General features: G+C 57.3%; 1 protein-coding gene across 2 annotated transcripts in view; it reads left to right on the top strand.

Annotated features, from left to right (window-relative positions):
- The window catches only part of KIRREL3 (kirre like nephrin family adhesion molecule 3), a 609,605-nt gene that overhangs the window by 569,421 nt on the left and 20,812 nt on the right, over nt 1-19,372 (top strand). For both annotated transcript variants that reach the window (XM_069565440.1, XM_069565439.1), the window contains exons 6-10: nt 5,384-5,534; nt 10,837-10,942; nt 15,905-16,053; nt 17,485-17,612; nt 18,944-19,070. In XM_069565440.1, the coding sequence (XP_069421541.1) occupies nt 5,384-5,534; nt 10,837-10,942; nt 15,905-16,053; nt 17,485-17,612; nt 18,944-19,070 (661 nt within the window). The remainder of the gene's footprint in view (nt 1-5,383; nt 5,535-10,836; nt 10,943-15,904; nt 16,054-17,484; nt 17,613-18,943; nt 19,071-19,372) is intronic.

The raw sequence follows: 19,372 nt of genomic DNA, 5'->3' as shown, positions 1-19,372 counted from the left end.
ATGCACAGCAATGAAGACCCAGCACAGCCAAAAAAGAGAATAGTGCATTGAAAGTAAGGGCTTTGTAAACATTCGCCAGCATCCTTGGCTCCTTCCTCCCAGAGCCGTGTCTCCCCCACCTGCTCTCCCCTGCAGAGGTCGCTCAGAAGGCCAGGTTTCGGTTTTCTGCTCCACGGTGGGCCTGCAGGGGAAGGGTGCTCCACCAGCCCCCACCTCCAACCCAGCACAGGCTGGGGCGCCTCTTCCTGAACCCAGGGCGGCCAGAACCCTCGTAGCCCAGGTGCCTGGGTGAGTGCTCGCGACTCCCAGCGGGTGTCTGGCTGCAGAAGCATGGGAGTTGATGAAAAGCCATCTCTCCAAGTCGTCTCTTCCTGGACACCCAGCCTCAGGCCGTCTTCTTTGGACCTGGCACCAGAACGGAGGCCACATGGCGGTCATCTGGAAGGCAGACCCGGGGAGGCAGGACAGGCTGTGGAAGAGGAAGGAAGCCAGTTTGGGCCGAGACCAGAGAAAAACCTTCCCTGGGAGCCAGGTTCCTGCTCCATCTGCTGCTCCCCAGCAGCCGCCGCCAGGTGGAAGGAGGAGGTCTTGACCCTGAAACGGTGGACAGGGGGAGGGTCGCTTGACCTTGGATGTCCACAGTCGTGTCCACGTCTGCCTTGAAGCCCCTGACCTTCCAGCCCTGCGCCTCTGCTACTTCCAACTTCAGACTGCTGCCTGTCCCAGGGGCGCCCACCCACCACCACCAGGACCACAAGACTTATTAGAGCCCAAGCTACAGACGAGTTCTCTGGTACAGCACCTCTCAGGGCCCTCCATGCGGCTCAGCTCTGCACTCTGTCCCCACCTGCCCCCGTAGCATCCCCCGCCCCCTGCATCCCAGCTGTTCATCTCAGGCACCTGGAGCCTCCAGCAAGCTTCCAGCTGCCGCTCATCCTGGCCTTCTTTGTGAGGAGCATCCCTCCTGGCCCCAGGACACAAAACTAGGGGTCAGTCCGTGAGGACACAGGTTCTGGGGACACAAAGCGTGGCCCAAATCTCCACCTTCTCTGACAGCTCTTAGTGATAACAGGCCCCAATGGATTCCCCAGGCAGCCTTAAAAGGGGAAGCAAAGAGAGATGATGAAAAAAAAAAAGAAAAGAAAAATTAAGGGACGCAGCAGGTGGTGAGTGAGGTGAGTGAGGAGGGAGAGGAGGCCCTGTTGCCAGGCAATCAGGCCCACGAGCCCTTTCCAGGCTGTTTGCATATCAATGAACATCCCAGATTTAGCACCAAGCTGGGGGCACCCACGTTCCCTCCAAATCTCCTTCCTCCCTCACCAGTGGTCACCTCTCACCTTGGGGAGCTCCACCTGTCTCTCCACTGCCCAGCTGAAGCCCTGGGGACAGCAGCCCACACTGGACAACCTTACACAGGGTACAGTCTCCCTCCCCAGGAAAGCCTAAGGCTTCTCACCAACCACCACCCCCCACCACCGCCAACTACCACTGCTGATTGAATGCCAAGTGCCTGCCATCAGTGATGGGGGGTGCACAGACAGGAAGCAGCGTGGGATAGGCAGGGTCCAGAGATGAGCCCTAAGCCACTGGGACAGTGGGGAAAGCTCTACGGAAGCTAGTGGGTCAGCAGCCAGTGCACACACACCCAGGAAGACCCCTGCCCTGGCATGTTCAACCCTGAACAGGTGAGGTATATATGCCCACTCCTGGTCCATATCTGCAGACACAGGTGGGACCCACAGGAGAGGCCATCAGGGTCACACTAGTGCCCACCAAGCTGCAGGGAGCGCTGCCCGAGGACTTGGAGGTGGTGGCCCCAGAAATGAGCGACTCACCACTAATAATAACCCACTTACCCTCTGGCTGAGGGTGAGCTAATGATGGTTTCACAAGCAGGAGGTGGGGGTGTTGGGGCCCGGTGTGTCCCCAGAGCCAAGTTCAGGAGAGGGAAGCCGGAGAAGGGCCAGGAGGACAGGGGAAGGGGGCCTGTGACAAGAATCAGCAAATCAGAGAGTCTACCTGCCCCGGACCCCCCCCCCCCGGGAGGTCCCAGGGCTTCATTTGCATGTGAGAATGGGGGAGGTTGACCAGCCAGGCATGAAGGAAAAGAAAATAGAAAGCAGAGGCAAGGAGATTGTGGAAGCAACAAGGGAGGGAGGAAAACAAAAATCAGGGTGAGAAGACACAGGCCCCTTCTTTGCCCCAAGCTCGGCTCCCCCCTACCATGAAGGCTTTACAGACCACCCCCAACCAGAGCTAGGAGAGGTCCTCCCCTGGGGAGCGGGCACTGTGCCCTCCCCCGGTTTAATGAACACATCTCCCCATCTCTAATTAGGTGGAACAAACAACTTGAACCAGAATTTTTATTTCCCAGAAAAGCACACGCCCGGACACAGTAAATATGTCATTAATCATCTTTCCGGGCAAGGAGCACCCTGGGTGCGGGGACGGGGCAGCAGTCAGGGGCCTAATTAGGAGCTCAGGCCCTTGACTTCCCTCCTACCAGCACCCAGATGGCCCTGCTCCCCAACACCGCACGAGCAGATCAATCAGATCAATCCAAGGGTACCCCGGCAGACTAAAATTTATGTAAATGTCCCTGGTTAGCACAACGGAAAAGTAAAGAAAAGAAAATCGGGAAAGAACAAAAGGATCTTCCTCCCCACCTCCCCTACCCCAACCCCGCGGTCTTATTTTCATCCAGGAAATTGTGCTTATTATCGCTTGGCTATTTATAGACGTGTGAGGTCTGCTGAAGAGCCAGGAGCCAGCCGGTTACTATGGTGCAGCGGAGAGGTTCTGGCTGGGCCGGTTGACACCACACCCACTCTGACCCCACTCCTGGGGCCAGCCTCCAGATCAGCACCCTGGCCCTGAGGCTGAGCTCTAGACAGTCAGCCCTCGGGCTTCTGGGGCTGACCATGACACCCTCCCCCAGCCTCTCTCCCAGATCCCTCTGCAGCAGGGCTGAGACCACCACCCCACGCCCCGGAAGGAAGATGGATGAGAGCAGGCCTGGGCCCAGGCGGTTTCCTCGAGCAGAGTTCTCCTCTGCTGCCCTGCTCTGTGGTGTCTTCACACCTGAGTCTGGCCTTGTCTACAGCGGGATGCGGTATCCTAGATGGAGGCTCCGGGCCTGTTCTCCTAGTGCAGGGCATGGAACTGAGGACCCAGCGTCGGGGTCCAGCTGCCTGTGGTAGCCGGTGCTTAGTTGCTCAGTCATGTCCAACTCTTTGTCACCCCACGGACTATAGCCCACCGGCTTCCTCTGTCCATGGGGTTCTCCAGGCAAGAATACTGGAGTGGGTTGCCATGCCCGATCTTTCCAACCCAAGGATGAGGTCTCCCGCATTGCAGACAGATTCTTTACCAGCTGAGCCACCAGGGAAGCCCAAGAATACTGGAGTGGGTAGCCTATCCCTTCTCCAGAGGATCATCCTGACCCAGGAATCAAACCAGGGTCTTCTGCATTGCAGGTGGATTCTTTACCAGCTGAGCCACGAGGGAAGCCCTCAGCTGCCTACGTATCTCTGCTAAAGGGAGGCTACTTAATCTGCTAACTGTTGCTGTCTCAAAGAGGGGATCACACCACCCCTCTGGCTTACAGGTCCTCAGGAAGCTGCGGTGGGGAGGTCGTGGCTCAGAGCTCACCATTCTCCTATGCAAATCCCTGCCCTGCCCAGCGAGTTCCTGACTCACTCTAAACTCACTTTTCTCTCCAGTTATTTGGGAGACAAGGCTCCCTTCCTTCCAGGGTCCTGCGAGGATCAGAGACGATGTTGTGGTTATTTTCAGGGAGGTTTTGAGGAAATAGAGTCTATCCATCTCTTCCTCAGCTCCAATAATGGAGAAAATAAGATCAAGTTCCTTCCTGGGGTATACTGAGCAAGTCCAGCCCCCACCCCAAACCAAAATGGCCCTCCTGCCCACTGCACCTCCCCAGTGGGCACCCACCCTCATGGGCCACCAGGGAGTCAAGGGTGCAGGGTTACCAAACTGATGGGGCAGTAGCTGGAGGCAGTCTCAGCTGGGGGAGTGGGTACCGGCAATGAGGGAGAACAGCTGCCATAAGGAATCAGCACGTGGTCAAGAGGAAGACAGGGGACCTTTAGGCCTGCGTTAGTTTCTAGGGCTGCTGTAACCAAGTACCACAGCTTGGTTCTTCAGACAACCAAAATGTATTGGCTCACCCTTGTAGAGGTGAAAATGCTGAAGTCAAGGCGTGGGCAGAGCTGTGCTTCCTCCAAAGGCCGCAGGGAGAATCTTCTCGCCTCTTCTAGTTCCTAGGGGCTCCTGCCTTTCCTGAGCTTGTGGCAGCATCATTCCAGTTTCTGCCTCCTCCTTCCCATGGCCTCTTCCTTGTGTCTCCTTGTCTTGTCTTCTTTTTTACAAGGACACCCATCATTGGATTTAAAGCCCATGCTACATCCAGGGTGATCTTGTCTCAAGATCCTTAACTAATGACTGATTAGGCAATGGCACCCCACTCCAGTACTCTTGCCTGGGGAATCCCAGGGACGGGGGAGCCTGGTGGGCTGCCGTCTATGGGGTCACACAGAGTTGGCCACGACTGAAGCGACTTAGCAGCAGCAGCAGCTAACTAAGTTGTGAAGGCCCCATTTCCAAATAATTTCACATTTTGAGGTTCAGGGTGGACATGAATTTGGGTGGATGCTCTTCAGTACAGTCCAGGAACCTGTTACTTACGTCGCCGCCACCAACTCAAAGTGAGTTTAATCAAGCTCCACAGTCTCTCTTGATCACACCTGTTTTCTCGACTGCTAAATGAAAGACGATGGCACCTGTCATGTCTGTGGCTTAGTCTGAGCTCCAGTGAGGTCTGGTAGTGAAATGATCGAAAAGTTGAGAGAGTTTATACAGGTAAAGTAATGAAATGGTCAGTGGGCACTGATTCTTCACGCGTCTCCACCCTAGCCCTGCCTTCACCCCCACTCCCCAAGCTGTGCACCCTTCTGCAGCCAGATCATTCCTGGGGCCACAGCACCTGCTATCCCCATCTCAGCACTCCCTACAGACCCAGAGACACCCCCAGACCAGAGGTAGAATAGTTACAAGTTCATCTCTACATAGCACCGGCAGCCTGGTTTCCACTGGGCCCAAGCTGGTTTCTTTTGTGTCTGGGTGGGCAAGTGACTTTCCAGTTCCTTTTTCCTCCTGAAGCCTGGCGCTCAGCCAGGCCAGGGAGCCAGGGGTGACCCGAGGCTCTGCATGGAGGTGGGCGCCCCCGGGTGTCCTGACTGACCTACCTCTATCCACAGAGCTCCTTCCTCCTCTCCGAGGCTGGCGCGTGTCCTGCCCCACCCGCCCAGCTGTCGCAGTGATGAGTGACCTGGGGCCTTCTTTCTCCCCACCCGACCCATAGACCCTTCTCCGAGATGGCAAGCGTGAGAGCATTGTGAGCACCCTCTTCATTTCCCCCGGCGATGTGGAGAACGGGCAGAGCATCGTATGCCGAGCCACCAACAAAGCCATCCCCGGAGGGAAGGAGACCTCAGTCACCATCGACATCCAGCGTGAGTACCGACCTGGCCGGGGGCAGGGACCATCCGGCACTCCTGCCCAGAGCACAGGTCGGGGGAAGTAGCCAGGCCGGGGCCAGACCCCTGCAGGACGGCTGGAGGCAGGACCTGGATCCGCCAATCCTAGGGGCTAGTGAGTTTGTCTGGCACCCAAGGACCGTTTTGTCCTTCTTACTGTCACCAGTGAGGGTGACAGTCCCCTTAGGAACATCACTGGGGACTCCCTGGCAATCCGGCGGTTAAGACCCCACTTCCGCTCCCACTGCAGGAGGCACAGGTTCGATCCTTGGTTTGCATCCACCCTCTTCACCAGCTATTAAAACCCCCTCCACCTCCATCCACACCAAGCTTCCATTCCCCATCCAGTGACAGCCAGGATCACCAGGGCTCTGGGCAGGCCAAGGACCATGGTGATGGGCGGGAGGCTCTCGCTTTTAAGGTCGTGTAAGTTCAAGGTCACCCTGGGTGGAGTGTCTCCCTCCCCTGCCCCAGTCCAGGCCCCACGGTCCACACCCACCTGCTTCTTAGCTGTAGCAGATATGGCATCAAGCTGCAGGCCCAGCTATGGAAAGAAAGCAAGATGTGGTGGGGATGGGGTAGTCTACGGCCCAGAAAGGCTCTACCACCCATGAGCTGTGTGGGCCTGAGCTGGTCATTAGGATGCCGGTTCCTAATCTCATTTGACTGAGTGACGTCCAAGGTCTCTTCTTGCCCTGGGATTGACTACGAATCAGAGGTCTCTCCAGACACAAGCCAAATCTGGGAGGAATGACAGAGAGAGCCACAGACATCCAAGCCTCCTGTACCAGGCTGCCTGTTGTGGTCACTGTGCAGCACCTCCGTCCTCTCCCCCCACCCCCGCCCAGCTGGTCAGGAGGCCTGTGCCAGCCACAGAACCCCCAGGGAAGAAACCACCGGGTCGGCGCTTGGGGCCTGGCAGGAGCCTTGGGGGGAGCTATGTTTCTGCGTCACAAAGCAGAACCTTTCTGTCAACAAGAAAGTCATCATCATGAGAACAGCCCACCGACTATTAAAACACGTTCCCCTGAACGCGCGCTGATACCATGACGGATTCACCAGGACGCACAGACGATAGTCTGCCCGAGGAGGATGCCAGCCTTGCCAGGTCTCTGGGCCTCACTGACTTTCTTTCCAGGGACGTCTCAGCCACCCCAGGAGGGAGGCAGCAAGAATGAGGTCAAAGTGAAGCTGAGAATCCAGGTGCCCAGTTTCCTAGATGGGCCCCGTGCGAGGCAGTCCAGAGTCATGGTTGGAATTCTGGCTCTGCCACTTACTGAGTGATCCTGGGCTGGTTATTTCACCTCTCTGTGCCTCGGTTTCCTCATCTGTATGTGGAGGTGCTTGGCTGGTACATACACTGGCTGGAACGATTCAGTTAAAGCATTCAGGCAGCGACCCCAGCGTAGCACCCAGCACCTGTCATGGGGGTGCAGCTGCCCCTCCCAAGTGCCCCCAGACCCCACAGGGAGGGGAGGTCTGCATCCACTCGTCCCCCTCCCCAAGGTGTCTACACGCGCCTGCTGAGCAAAAGAGCAGGCTCTCTCTGCCCCCTCCCTCCTGCTCACCCTCCCACCCCCACGCATCCCTTTGTTCATTCAATAAGCGTCCGGCTGTTTCTTGTGGACACCACAGGCTGGATCATAGCTGCCTTTGCAAACCTGCTCATTTTCTCAGTCAACCAAGAAGTATCCAAACTCAGCAAAAACACATTTGTTGTTTGTTTCCCTTGGTCTTTAGATGTTACCCAACGGAAGACAAAGCCCCCAGATTGAGTAATGGGAGAGAAAGCTTAACACCCCCAAAGTCTCGCTGCATCTGGACTCTGCATCCAGCTGCCAAGCTTCAAATGGATGTGCTATGAAATCACTGAGTCATGGAGTTGCTCTCCTTTCTCATTCCTTCCTGGGTGTAATACTTCCCCTGAACGTGCGTGCATGCAAGCGCGCGCACACACACACACACACACACACGCACGCGCGTGCGGAGGCAGGCTACTGATGGAAACTCTAACAGACTCTCAGCTGTAACATCTGTTCAGTGCGATCTCAGTTCCGCCAGCTACATCAAAGCTGCCCCCTGCAAGTTATGCAACCGACATCACAAATGGGATTAAAATCATGTTTAATAGTCGGATATGACATAAACTATTTATACCTTCGGAGCCTGGTGGACTTGTGAAAATTCATATCCTGCATATGCAGAGGAGAAGTGTGGAGAGAGGGGTGTGGGCACCTCTGGGCCTGGGGTGGAGGCTCAGATGAGACCGGCCAGTGTGCAAGGTTCCCGGGGTGTGCGGGGAGCCTATTTTCCTGGGTACTGAGGATGCTGCAAAGAGGTGGGGAAGCTTCAGGAGACAGGCGTCCACAGGATAACTGAGAAGGGCAGCTCAGTGGTAGAGGAGGGGAGGGGAGCAGACAGCCGGAAGGGTCCTCCAGCAGGTGTGTGTTTCATCTCTCTGTCCCTGGAAGTCTCACCACTTTATAAAGGACAGCCAGGTGGGGACTGGCCTCCTGGAGCTGCCCCGCATGTTCTGTGGCTGGTTTCTAGAAGCTGTTGAACTAGCCCTGAAAACTGGTGGTTCTCAGCTGGGTGGCCAGCAGACAACCCACTCAGGTGATGGGGAAGAGCCAGGAGGAGGCTGCAGGGTTCTGGGGGTGTAGCTGTCTTGGGAGATATGGGCAGAGCTCTCAAGGCAAGTCCTGGCCACGCATCTTTGGGTCCGCTGGAGTCATGCTTTAAAAACCAATGTAGAGAGTTTCCTTGGTAGCTCAGTGGTAAAGAATCTGCCTGCTAAGGCGGGAGATGTGGGTTCAGTCCTTGCTCCGGGAAGGTCCCATGTGCTACAGAGCAACTGAGCCTTTGCACCACAACTACTGAGCCTGCGCTCGAGAGCCCGGGAGCCACAACTGCCGAACCCACGTGCCGCAACTGCTGAAACCTACGCACCCCAGAGCCCATGCTCCGCAGGAAGGGGAGCCACCACAATGAGAAGCCTGCACGCCGCATTAGAGAGTAGTCCCCGCTCGCTGCAACTAGACAAAAGCCCAGGCAGCAACAAAGACCCAGCACAGCCAAATAAATACAGACTTTTTTGAAATAATTCCTATTTTAAAATAAATGAATAAAAACCAACTTTGAGGTCACTGAAGTAGCCAACACTTCCCCACAATTAACTCTCCAGGAAAAGGCAAGCAAGTCATAGGAGACGTTCCCAGAATTGTGGTCCCATCCAGAATGGATGTGGGGAGAACAGCTCCAGCTTGTCCAACCACCTGATGCTGTCAGGAAGCAGCAGTCTCTCCTGCGTCTTAACAAGCTGTCTGCACACCCCAGTGCAGCCCTGTGGGTCATCTCCCCTCAAGCTCGGCACCCCAGAAGGCAGCTTGAATACCAGCAGGGCACAGGAGGGCACACTGCCAAGCAATCCCAACTCTGGGGTGGGTGAGGCTCCATCTGCAGTTGGCGGCTGCACAGTTGACTCTCGAGGGGCTCAGGGAGCCCTCTGTCATCTCAACCAGGAGCTGGGCCAGGTAGCTGGAGTCTTGCTCCCCTGGTGGTGCCCTTCATGTGCACCCAGAGCAGGTCAGCATTTTCCAGATGGTCTCTGAGAAACCAGCTTTCTTCTTTTTCTGAAAATGGGGTGAACCCCCAGCAAGTCCTCCTGCCCTCCCAGCATAGAGCTGTGCCTATAGATGACGTCTGGCAGAAGATGCGGCCCCAGGGCCTGACTAGAACCCAGGGACAAAACTGCCCTCTTCACTCAGCCTAGAGCTGAGCTCCAGCCAGACCTCCAGACCTGTCATCTCCGCTCCCCTGGAACGTGGGCCATGCCCGGGGTGCTAAGGCCTGGGCGCCTACCCAGGATGCCCGGCTTTCAGAGCAGGTCCTGAACTGGCTTCCCCCGAGCTCAGGAGGGCCAGGCCACCTCGGGGTCTCTTTCCGGGCTGATTCCCCACCTCTGATCTCTGCTCTGGATACTGCCTCCTCTGTTTCCAACTCTCCGTCATCCTGTCTCTTTCCTCTATGTCTCATTGTTGTCTTTGGCTTTTTCCCCAGCACCTTATCACTTTCTATCTCCATCTGTTCAGTCCCCCTTGGTCTTTTGGCCTTAAGTCTAAAATTTTTGTCTGATTGTGTGTCTCTCTGAACACGTGAGTCTCTGAGCCTATCCGTGTCTGCTCTTTGCTTCTCTATGTTTCTGCACTTTCTCCCTCTCCCTCTCTCTCTCTCTCTCCCTCTCTCTCTCTCTCTCCCTCTCTCTCTCTCTCTCCCTCTCTCTCTCTCTCTCTCTCTCTCTCTCTCTCTCTCTCTCTCTCGGTCTCTCTCCTTCTCCTTCCCTCCCTCGTCTTCACATCTCTCCTACATAGGCAACTCTATGCCCCCGCCCGTCCCTCCCCGACTTCCCTTCCGCATGACCTCTCTGTGTCTCTGTCTTTCTCTACCTCTCTGACTTCCTGTTTCCTCCACCTCTGAGCATTTCGCACTTGAGAGCTGGGCTTCTTTGTGTTGAGTGTCAAAAACAAGCCCTGCCTGGGGAGCTGAGGGCTGAGTGACACCCGTCAGGACTCAGCAGAGATGGTTAGGGTCGGGGAAGGCTGTAAGTGCCAAGGTAACAGATGCACCTTTACACAAAGAGACGCAAGACGGACGTTTCAAAGACTGAAAAGTTTCTATTTAAAGGGACTTAGTATCCATGTCCTCCTTGCGCGCCCTCCACGCCCTTTTCAGACCTCTCTTTCCTGCAGTGGTTTGTTCACCCAAAGCTGGAATGTAGGCAGCAAGCACCCTCTGGGGCCCAGACAGCCCTGCTTCCGGGGTGGCTGTTCATTTACACACCAGCCTTGAATCCATTCCTGAGGCTGGGAAAGATTGAGGGCAGGAGGAGAAGGGGACAACAGAGTGCAAGATGGTTGGACGGCACCACCGACTCCATGGACGTGAATTTGAGCAAACTCCGGGAGATAGCGGAGGACAGGGAAGCCTGGCGTGCTGAAGTCCATGGGGTCACAAAGAGCTGGACACAACTTAGTGGCTGAACAACAATAACTTGAATCCCTAGCAGGAGTCCTGAGCCCACTGCCAGGATGCCCTGATTCGGGCACTTCCAGGGTCGGAGGGAGCCCCCTGCCGAGGCCCCCAGGTTTCTGGGGACCAGCAGGGGCGTGGCTGCTCTGAGAGACCCCGGGGGTGGAATTGCTGGCCTTTGCCCTCATGTGCCCCCAAACCGTGGTGCACACAGCACCACAGTCTGCAAGGGCATCTCTTCTCTCCACAGACCCCCCACTTGTCAACCTGTCGGTGGAGCCGCAGCCAGTGTTGGAGGACAACGTGGTCACGTTCCACTGCTCTGCCAAGGCCAACCCCGCGGTCACCCAGTACAGGTGAGAGGCCCTGCTGGGGAGGCCCCCTCGACACCTGCCTGGCGCAGGGCTGGCACCTGCGGTCCAGGCGTCCAGCACCGTGCTTGGTCCGCTGTGGGTGTCCAGGACCCTTCCCCGGCACACCCGTTCACCCCGCCCTAGCCAGGTGGACTTCGCCTTTTCCTCGTGAACACATACTCCCTTCCTCCGAGACAGCTGTCACTCCTTCTGTTTGCACAGCTTCTGTACCCCTTATTTCTGAAAGGAAGGAGACTCAGGAGAAAAAGCTAAAACAAGCCATCACGGTCAGTCAGATCCAGATTCTAGTCCTGTGCTCACCAAACCGGTCCCCTGGAAGGGTGGGGTTGCCAGGACCTCCAGCCCTGACCATCAGGCACCCAGGTTCATCATCCCCACGGCTCCCCTGCAGCTGTTGCCTGCCGCACGGATGAACGTCTCACTGATTTTCACAAGCCTGTCTTTCCCTGTTGAAGGCAGGAACTGCCGTTTAGTCACTTAAGCTGTCAGCGTGGAGCTCGTGTGGCAGGCACTCAACGCTCCAGAATGTGGGCTCGAGGACTCTGTAAACACACAGAGCGGCGCCTCTGGGCCTCCTGCCTGGGCACCACCACTGCAGATGCCAGTGGCCTCGGAGGTGCTCCAGGGCACACTCAGACACTCCCCGCCACTGCCCTCACTCTGCCCCGCTCCTTCCCCCAGCCCAGGCCTGATGGTGTCCCCCCCACCACTGAGATGGTCAGGAAGCCCCAGCATCACCCACTGCCAGGGATGCTGATGGTCCCAGACTCGGAAGCAAGCCTGCCGGTGGGAGTGGAGGACAGAGCCAAAGAGAGGCAGCGTGGCCTCAGAGGGCAGAACCTGAGAAACGGGTCAAAGAAGCAGTCAGAGGTTCAGGCTAGACACAGGCGATGCTCCCTGCAGTGCAGATAATTAGTGCTGGAACCAGAAACCCCGGGAAAGCGCAGAGCCTTTATCCTCAAGGATATTCTTAAACAGGATGAAAACCATGTGTCCTCTGGGTTTAACCATTCATCCAGCTAGAGGCAGGAGAAAGATTAGATGACCCCCAGGCTCCCTGGAGTCCCGCGGCCCTGTGGGTCCGGGCAGCAGGTCTGGCTTGGCTAGGACAATGACAAAGATGTGGCAGGAGACCTGTGTTTTTCTCTGGGCTTCCACCCTGCACCTGCGAGGCCTGGGCTCCATCCACAGGCGGGCTTCTCTCTGCTATTCGCTCTGCTCACAGGCCCTACACACCAGGTGTTGCATGCCCAGAGATCATCTCTCATGCCAGCTTCCCTGGGCACCCCTTCTCTCCCGCTGACACCCTACCTGAGCAGACCCACCCACATTCACTCTCATATCCTGGCAATAATAAGGGATAAGTGTACATTTGAAGAGATCATTGAGAAGCAAATGTGGCAAGATATTGACCACGTTTGATGAGTTAGGCGAAGGGAGCATGGCAGTTTTCTGGATCGGTCTTATGACTTCTCTATAACAAAGTTATGTTTAGTTTTTAAACTACAAAGTTAATAAGCCAGGACCTGCAGGTTTCTGTGGGTTCTGGGTCCCTGTGGTTTCCCTCTGTCTCCATCCTTCCCCACAGCTCAGAGCCTGGTCAACAGTCAGTCACAGAGGAGGAGCCAGAGGCACAGGCCAGTCCCCCGCATGTTTGACAGGCAAACGCTTGCTCCTTCTTGCCTCCTTCCCTCCTGGCCCTCCAGCCCGCCAGAGGCCCCAGAAGGCTTCAGTGCGGATCAGGCACCCTCCAGGGCTCCAGAGGCTTTCGGGGAGCCCTTCTGGCCTCCAGGGACATGTCAGGGAGTCCCAGCGGCCCAGGAGGAAGGGGGTGGTGACAGGAGGCGGGTGTCTATGCCCACCCCCTGTGGCTCAGCCTCTTGGCCTCCGAAAGGGCTCCCCAGCAGGCAGACAGCCCTTCTAAATGCAGTGTTGGGATCCAAGAGGAAGGGCCTTGAGCAATCTCAGCACTTGAGTCCATGGATTTTTCCCAGCTGACCTGGTCGGGACTAAGAGATCTTTGTTTTTCAACTTCTGCCTTGGTCTTGATTGCTTCCTCCTGTTTCACACAAGAGGGTGTGATCTTGGATATCAGAGATGCGCGCTGGTCCACCCCAGCACCCAGCAAGAGGCCCCGGGTGGATGTGGGAGCCCGTCCAACTGAACTCAGCCTCACTTGGCTGGACCAGCCGCCTGGGGCGAGCACACTGCCTCTCTGCGCCCCTCTGAGTCTCAGGGCCCCCACCTCACCATGCAGGGAACAGGGCGGGGGTCTACCAGCCAGTGTGAAAGGCGGGGCTGTGGAGGACAGCCTGTTGGCAGTGACACACCAGCCTCCTGATTGTGTGATGTAAATAATTAATCCTCTTACATCTGCTCTGGCCAAATTACACATTGATTGGGAAAAGCTTAATCTGAGTCCTGTTCCGAGGGGCTGGGCGAGGCGGTGAAAACGGTGGTGGTGGGAGGATGAAGGGACTGGAGGAAAGAAGAGGAGGAGGCCAAGCTGAGAAACTAGAGAAGAGAGGAGATGGGAGCAGAGGGGAGAGGAGACCGGGAGGTGGGACAGAGAGGGGAGGAGGTGGGACAGAGAGGGGAGGAGGTGGGACAGAGAGGGGAGGAGGTGGGACGGGAGCTGGGAGAGGGTGGGACTTGCTGTCTGGCTCACCCTGGTCATGTGACCTGCTGCTTCAGTAAGTGGGTTGAGCTTCTGGAAGGGATCCCTCCGAGGGTTTTTGTTGTTGTTTTGGGGTTTTTTGTGGGGGTTGGGGAGTACAGAAGGGGAATAAAGACAGGGAAGAAAAAGAGTGGCTGAGTGAGAGGTGAGCTGGGGACTCGTGGGGTGACCCCCAGAGACCCAGCCCCACAGCTGGCCTCCTGGGACTGTGGGAGAAGACCGTCTCTGAGTTCTTCTCAGTGCCCCCCCATTTCTAAGGTGGGGATCAGCCCTGGGGAGCTGGGAGCAGCATCTGCACAGCCCTCCAGCGTCTCTTCAGCCTCCCTTCTTTGAATCTGAGAGGGGAAGCCAGACTGGTTGGGGGAAGGGGAGCCCTGTGTGGCCAGGAGTGCTGAGTTCCAGGCCAGAGATAGCCCCAGCCGTTCTGAGTTCCTGGGGGCCCCAGTAGGGAGCTTTCACCCTGCTTACACTGTGAGGGACCTCAGACGGGTGGGGAAAAAGCCCCCTGTTCCCCCAGAAACCCCCAATAATGGAAGAGGACTGCCCAGCAGTCTGCTCCCTGGGGCTGTGGGCAGCCAGGGGCAGGACGGTCTCACCTGCCTCCTCCCAGCCCAGCCGGCTGCCCCCTCCTCGTAGCATCCCACCATCTGCCCCCTCACAGCTGCAGGGTGGGTTGAGCAGGGGCTGGATGCCGATCCACCACTGTGTGTCCCGGACTGAACTCGTCTGCCTCAGGTGGGAGCTGTGCCTGACTGTTAAGTGTGGTCATTAAATTAAAGTTAGAGATTGAAATGATTCATGAATAACTCATAATGGGTTGTTGGGAAGCTCCTTCAGCTCTCAGGGAACTATGGTTCGCTCTGTTGTTAAACTGTAATTGTTATTATTAATTGTCTTCTTAATAACGATCTGACACTAATTCAAGATAATAACTGCACAGTGCCAGCCTGGTGCTCTCTGTGGTACTGGGAGACGGCCACCTCCCGAGCTGGATGGCCTGGCTAAGCAGGAGCAGGCGGAGGGAAGGGCAGGATGCAGGGCCCTGCCCTCCGTGACCCCAGGAAAGGGGGCCCTGAGAATGTGGCTACCTGGAGTCGTGGTAGCCCCAGGATAACGGGGGCCTCCCCAGCCCTGGCAAAGACATGCACTCCAGGGACTTCCTTGTGGTCCAGTGGTTAAGACTCTGTGCTTCCGCTTCAGGGGGAACTAAGATCCCATGTGCCACACAGTGGCCAAAAACAAAAGACATGTACCCCAAAACAGGCCTGAACTACAGTGGGAAGTACCTATTGGGAACTTGTGTGTTTTCAAAAAGGTTTAAGCATAGTAAGAGTAACCCAGGGAAAGCGCTGATTCTCCTGTGCACACGCACCCCTGGGGTACTCTGCCATACAGACAGCAGGCTGTCTGCTGCACCAGGCCAGTGATCACCGCCCCAGGGCCAGACCCAAGATACCCATCAGTCAGTTGGCCAATGAAAGAAGTCAGCATAGCTGTCTTCCCATCACCCCCACCAACCCAACTGCTGGTCCCATAAAAGCAGTGCTGAGACAGCCCAGGTCCCCAAGGAGCAGAGCTAGGATGGGAGGCAGAGGGTGTGGAGGAACATGAGTAAGTAGGAGAGGGATGAAGGGCTTTCGGGAGAGAGGGGCACTATGATGGGACCCACTCTGGGGACAGGAGTCAGGACGGGGGAACTGGGAGAGCTGCCAGCGCAGGAGGGTGGGCAGTAGAGACCACGCCTATCACCTCTCCATCAGCGTCTTGTCTCGTCTGGCAATCAAGCTTCCTGATGCCCGTGCATGTGTGTATATGCGTGTGTGCAGGTGTACACGCACGAACGGGCACACACCACGAGACCTTGGCCCCTTCAGTCACGGGCTTGGCCTCCTTTTCCAGTGTGGTCCAGGACTAGACCCCCAGGGGAGCTCAGAGCAGGACAGCCAAGCTGCCCAGGGTCTGGCAGTTGGGTTAGCCGTTGCCTGGCCAGCCACATGGGCAGACCCACTGAAGAGCCAACCCACCTCCCTCCAGAATAACCCATCAGTCAAGTGCTGCTGGCTGCCTGGTGACCCACAGCCCAGAGCCACCACCCCACCACTGACCCCTTCCCAAGCCCCAGAAGTAGCCCCTCTGTGGAGGCTCCCCCTAGGTGCCCCTTGGGGGCCTGCCTACCCTGCCCCTCGCCAGGCCTCATCTTCCAGCGGGTGGGACGTATCCTGCCCCCGGGTGGGAGGTCCACACCAGCCCCAGTGCCTGTGTTACAGGTGGGCCAAGCGGGGCCAGATCATCAAGGAAGCCTCAGGGGAGGTGTACCGGACCACCGTGGACTACACGTACTTCTCAGAGCCCGTCTCCTGCGAGGTGACCAATGCCCTGGGCAGCACCAACCTCAGCCGCACGGTCGACGTGTACTGTGAGTGGCTCGGGCCTTCCCTGGCGCATGGGCTCTGGCCAGTCTCCGCTCTCGGCTGGGGGAACCATCGTGGGCTCATTGCACATGACATAAGAACGCCTCCCAAGCTCGGAATCCGTGCCCTTTACAGAAAACGTCCCCGCGTACTGTCACGTGCTTATCTTGACCCTCATCATCTCCCAGGCAGGGGACCTCCCTGGCGTCCAGTGGTTAGAACTCTACTTTCACTGCAGAGGGCGAAGGCTCCATCTCTGGTTGGGGAACTAAGATCCTACAAGCCACGCAGCATGGCCAAAAAAAAATTCTATTAAATCTATTTTTTTTTTTTAAATCATCTAGGGAGGCTAGAATTCTTATTCCCAGCACCAAGATGAGGGGACGGAGGCCTGAGGTCACACAACAAATGAGGAGCAAAATGAGGACCAAGATGGGTCAGCCCCCCATCAGCGGCTCCCCCTCCTCGCCGCTGGCCAGGCAGGGACCCTCGGGGGAGCCAGCCCTCAGCTGTGTTCACAGCGTTGACCGTCAGCTCATCCAAAGCCCTGTGCAGATTCAGAAGCACTCTTACAAACTTTATTCCTAACCCCCTCACCCCTACCGGCCTCAGCAGGAAGCATGATGACTCCCTGTTTGCATCAGGGGACTCTTGCGGGCCTCCTGACCCTGGTTTCACACCTGCTCCCTGAAGGCAGCTCTCTGCACACCCTCCTGTTACTGCCCCTGAAATCCCACTGCTGCACCTGCTCTGGGAACCCAGGCTCCATCTGCAGGGGCTTCTGGTTAGGGCGGGGGAGGGGCAGGGGGGAGGAGTCTCCACTGACAGGATGCGTGCGGGGAAAGGACCTGAAGGTCTCCCCTTCAGTGTTGAAAAGGAGGTGGGGCGGGGCTGGAATAGAGGATAATGGGGGGCGGGGGGACACCGCACAGGAGGCCTGGTGTCCCCCACTCCTTATCTCCCAGCCCTGCAGTGGCCCTGCGGTGGCCCAGGAGCTGGGCTAGGTGCATGGGGAACTTGGCTCCAGGTCACCTGCTGAGGCCTGAAGGAGGTGGACAGTTGACTTGAAGGCAGACAGAGATTCTGGGGTGGGAGGCAGGCCCTTCCCTCCACACCCTGGGGCCAGGGTGGGGCTTCCTGGGATCAGGAGAAAGGAAAGGGGATGGGAGAGCACGGGGGTGGGGGATGGGGGTTGCAAATCCAGGCAGAAATGGGGCCAGAGCAGCTTTTTCTGGGCCTGGAGCTGCCTGCTTCCACGGTGGGCCCCAGGGAGGCTGGGCTGGGGGAGAGGGGTCCTACTGCTTAGCTCCCAGGCCAGGTCCGGGAGGCCTGACCTGTAGGGGATGGGGCAAGCATAGTGGGGGAGAAAAGGGGCAGACAGAAGGGTCCTGCACCCTGCCCACCACAGCCCCGGCTCCTCCCTCCTCCCACGGCAGTTGGGCCCAGGATGACCACAGAGCCCCAGTCCCTGCTCGTAGACCTGGGCTCGGACGCCGTCTTCAGCTGCGCCTGGACAGGCAACCCATCCCTGACCATCGTCTGGATGAAGCGGGGCTCGGGCGTGGTAAGTCCACAGCTGGGACCACAGAGAGCCTGGCAGGGGTGGGGGGACCTCAGGCCCGGGGGGAAACTGCCTCCCGGGGCCCCTCTCACTCACACACTAGAGATGAGAGCCTCCCGTGTAAACTGCAGGAACAGGGGCCCCAGGAAGAGGAGAGGGAGCCCCAGGTACCCACACCTACCCCCCTCAGCCCTAAACACGTTCGGCCAGTGCAGTTTCGCCCTGTCGTGAACCTTATGAGAAAAGCAGGTGGTCACAAGAAGCTGGGAGTGAAACGTCCCTAGAAAGGTTTTTCAGCTTTCCCCTAATAGTCATTACCTTCAGCTTTGCAGTTAAGCCTGGCTTTCTCCCTGCTTTTTCCTCTTTTAAAGTGTGTGTGTTCTTTAGAGGAGGACATGGCAACCCTCTCCAGTATTCTTGCCTGGAAAACCCCATGGACAGAGGAGCCTGGTGGGTTACAGTCCATGGAGTCGCAAGAGCCGGACACGACTGAGCGACTGAAGTACCAAGAGTTTCAGACCTCCCTCCTCCCAGGAGGACCCGTGAGAGCCTCAGGCAGGGAAGCAGGGGGGAAGGTGACCTCTGTGTCCCCTACTGTCTGCTGGACACTACACTGTCCTCCGAGTGCCACTCCCCATTATAGGGATAAGGAAAGGGCCTCAGAGAGGAGAACTAGAGCCCAAAGCCACACAAGGAGGCACCTCTGAAGTCGGGATCTCAACTCAGACATCGAATGCCGAAGCCTATTTCCTTCTCATCCCTCCAAAAGTTAGTGTTAGTCGCTCAGTCGTGTCCAGCTCTTTGTGATCCCGTGGACTGTAGCCCCGCCAGCCTCCTCTGCCCCTGGGATTCTCCAGGCAAGAATACTGGAGTGGGTTGCCATTTTCTCCTCCAAGGGATCTTCCCGACTCAGGGATCGAACCCAGGTTTCCCGTACTGCAGGCGGATTCTTTACCGCCTGAGCCACCAGGGAAGCCCCAAACCTTATCCCATAGGAACACTGAAATGACTCAGGACAGACAGATCCAGGACCCTCACAGAAGCTCAGCTTCAGGATAGTCCTTCTCTCACTCCAGCCTTCCCCCTGCACCCACGACTTAGGGCTGCAGCGTCTTCAGCCCCTCAGGGTCCGCTGTGCTGGGGCTCGCCCCATAGGAAGGTCCGCCTGGCGCGCTGTGTAATAAGACATTCTGCCCCCTACCCTACCCCGGGGTTGTTCACTGAGACGCTGCAGACCAGCCCCACCGCCGCCCCCAGCCGCCTCTCAGCCCTTCTGGTTCACAGACACAGCCCAGCCCCTACTCTTAGTGTCTGACCCTCTCCACGTCTCCCAGGTCCTGAGCAATGAGAAGACCCTGACCCTCAAAGCCGTCCGCCAGGAGGACGCGGGGAAATACGTGTGCCGAGCTGTGGTGCCCCGGGTGGGGGCTGGGGAGCGAGAGGTGACGCTGACTGTCAATGGTAAGACCCCACTCACGCCAGGGCGGGGGTGGGGGGCCAAGAGGGTCCCAGGCATTGCTCCGAGGGGTTGGTTTCTGCTCTGGGTCTATAGCGCTCCATCCACCTCTTCACGTCCACATCAGAGTCCAGCCCCGACATGAGGAGGGACCCAGGTGGTTTGCTGGTCACCTCCCTCCTGTGTGCTTCTTCCACGAGATCTCAGCCCTAAGTGATGGCTGATGGATGTTTTCCTGACCAGGTAAAACGGTGAGAGGATAACTGGGCAGCCAACATAGATCCCACATCCATCCTTTGACCTTGAC

This window comes from Ovis canadensis, chromosome 21 (genome assembly GCF_042477335.2).
Source record: "Ovis canadensis isolate MfBH-ARS-UI-01 breed Bighorn chromosome 21, ARS-UI_OviCan_v2, whole genome shotgun sequence".
Classification (NCBI taxonomy): Eukaryota; Metazoa; Chordata; class Mammalia; order Artiodactyla; family Bovidae; genus Ovis; species Ovis canadensis.
The sequence above is the reverse complement of the archived record's forward strand: the minus strand, read 5'-3'. Positions and strand labels throughout refer to the sequence as shown.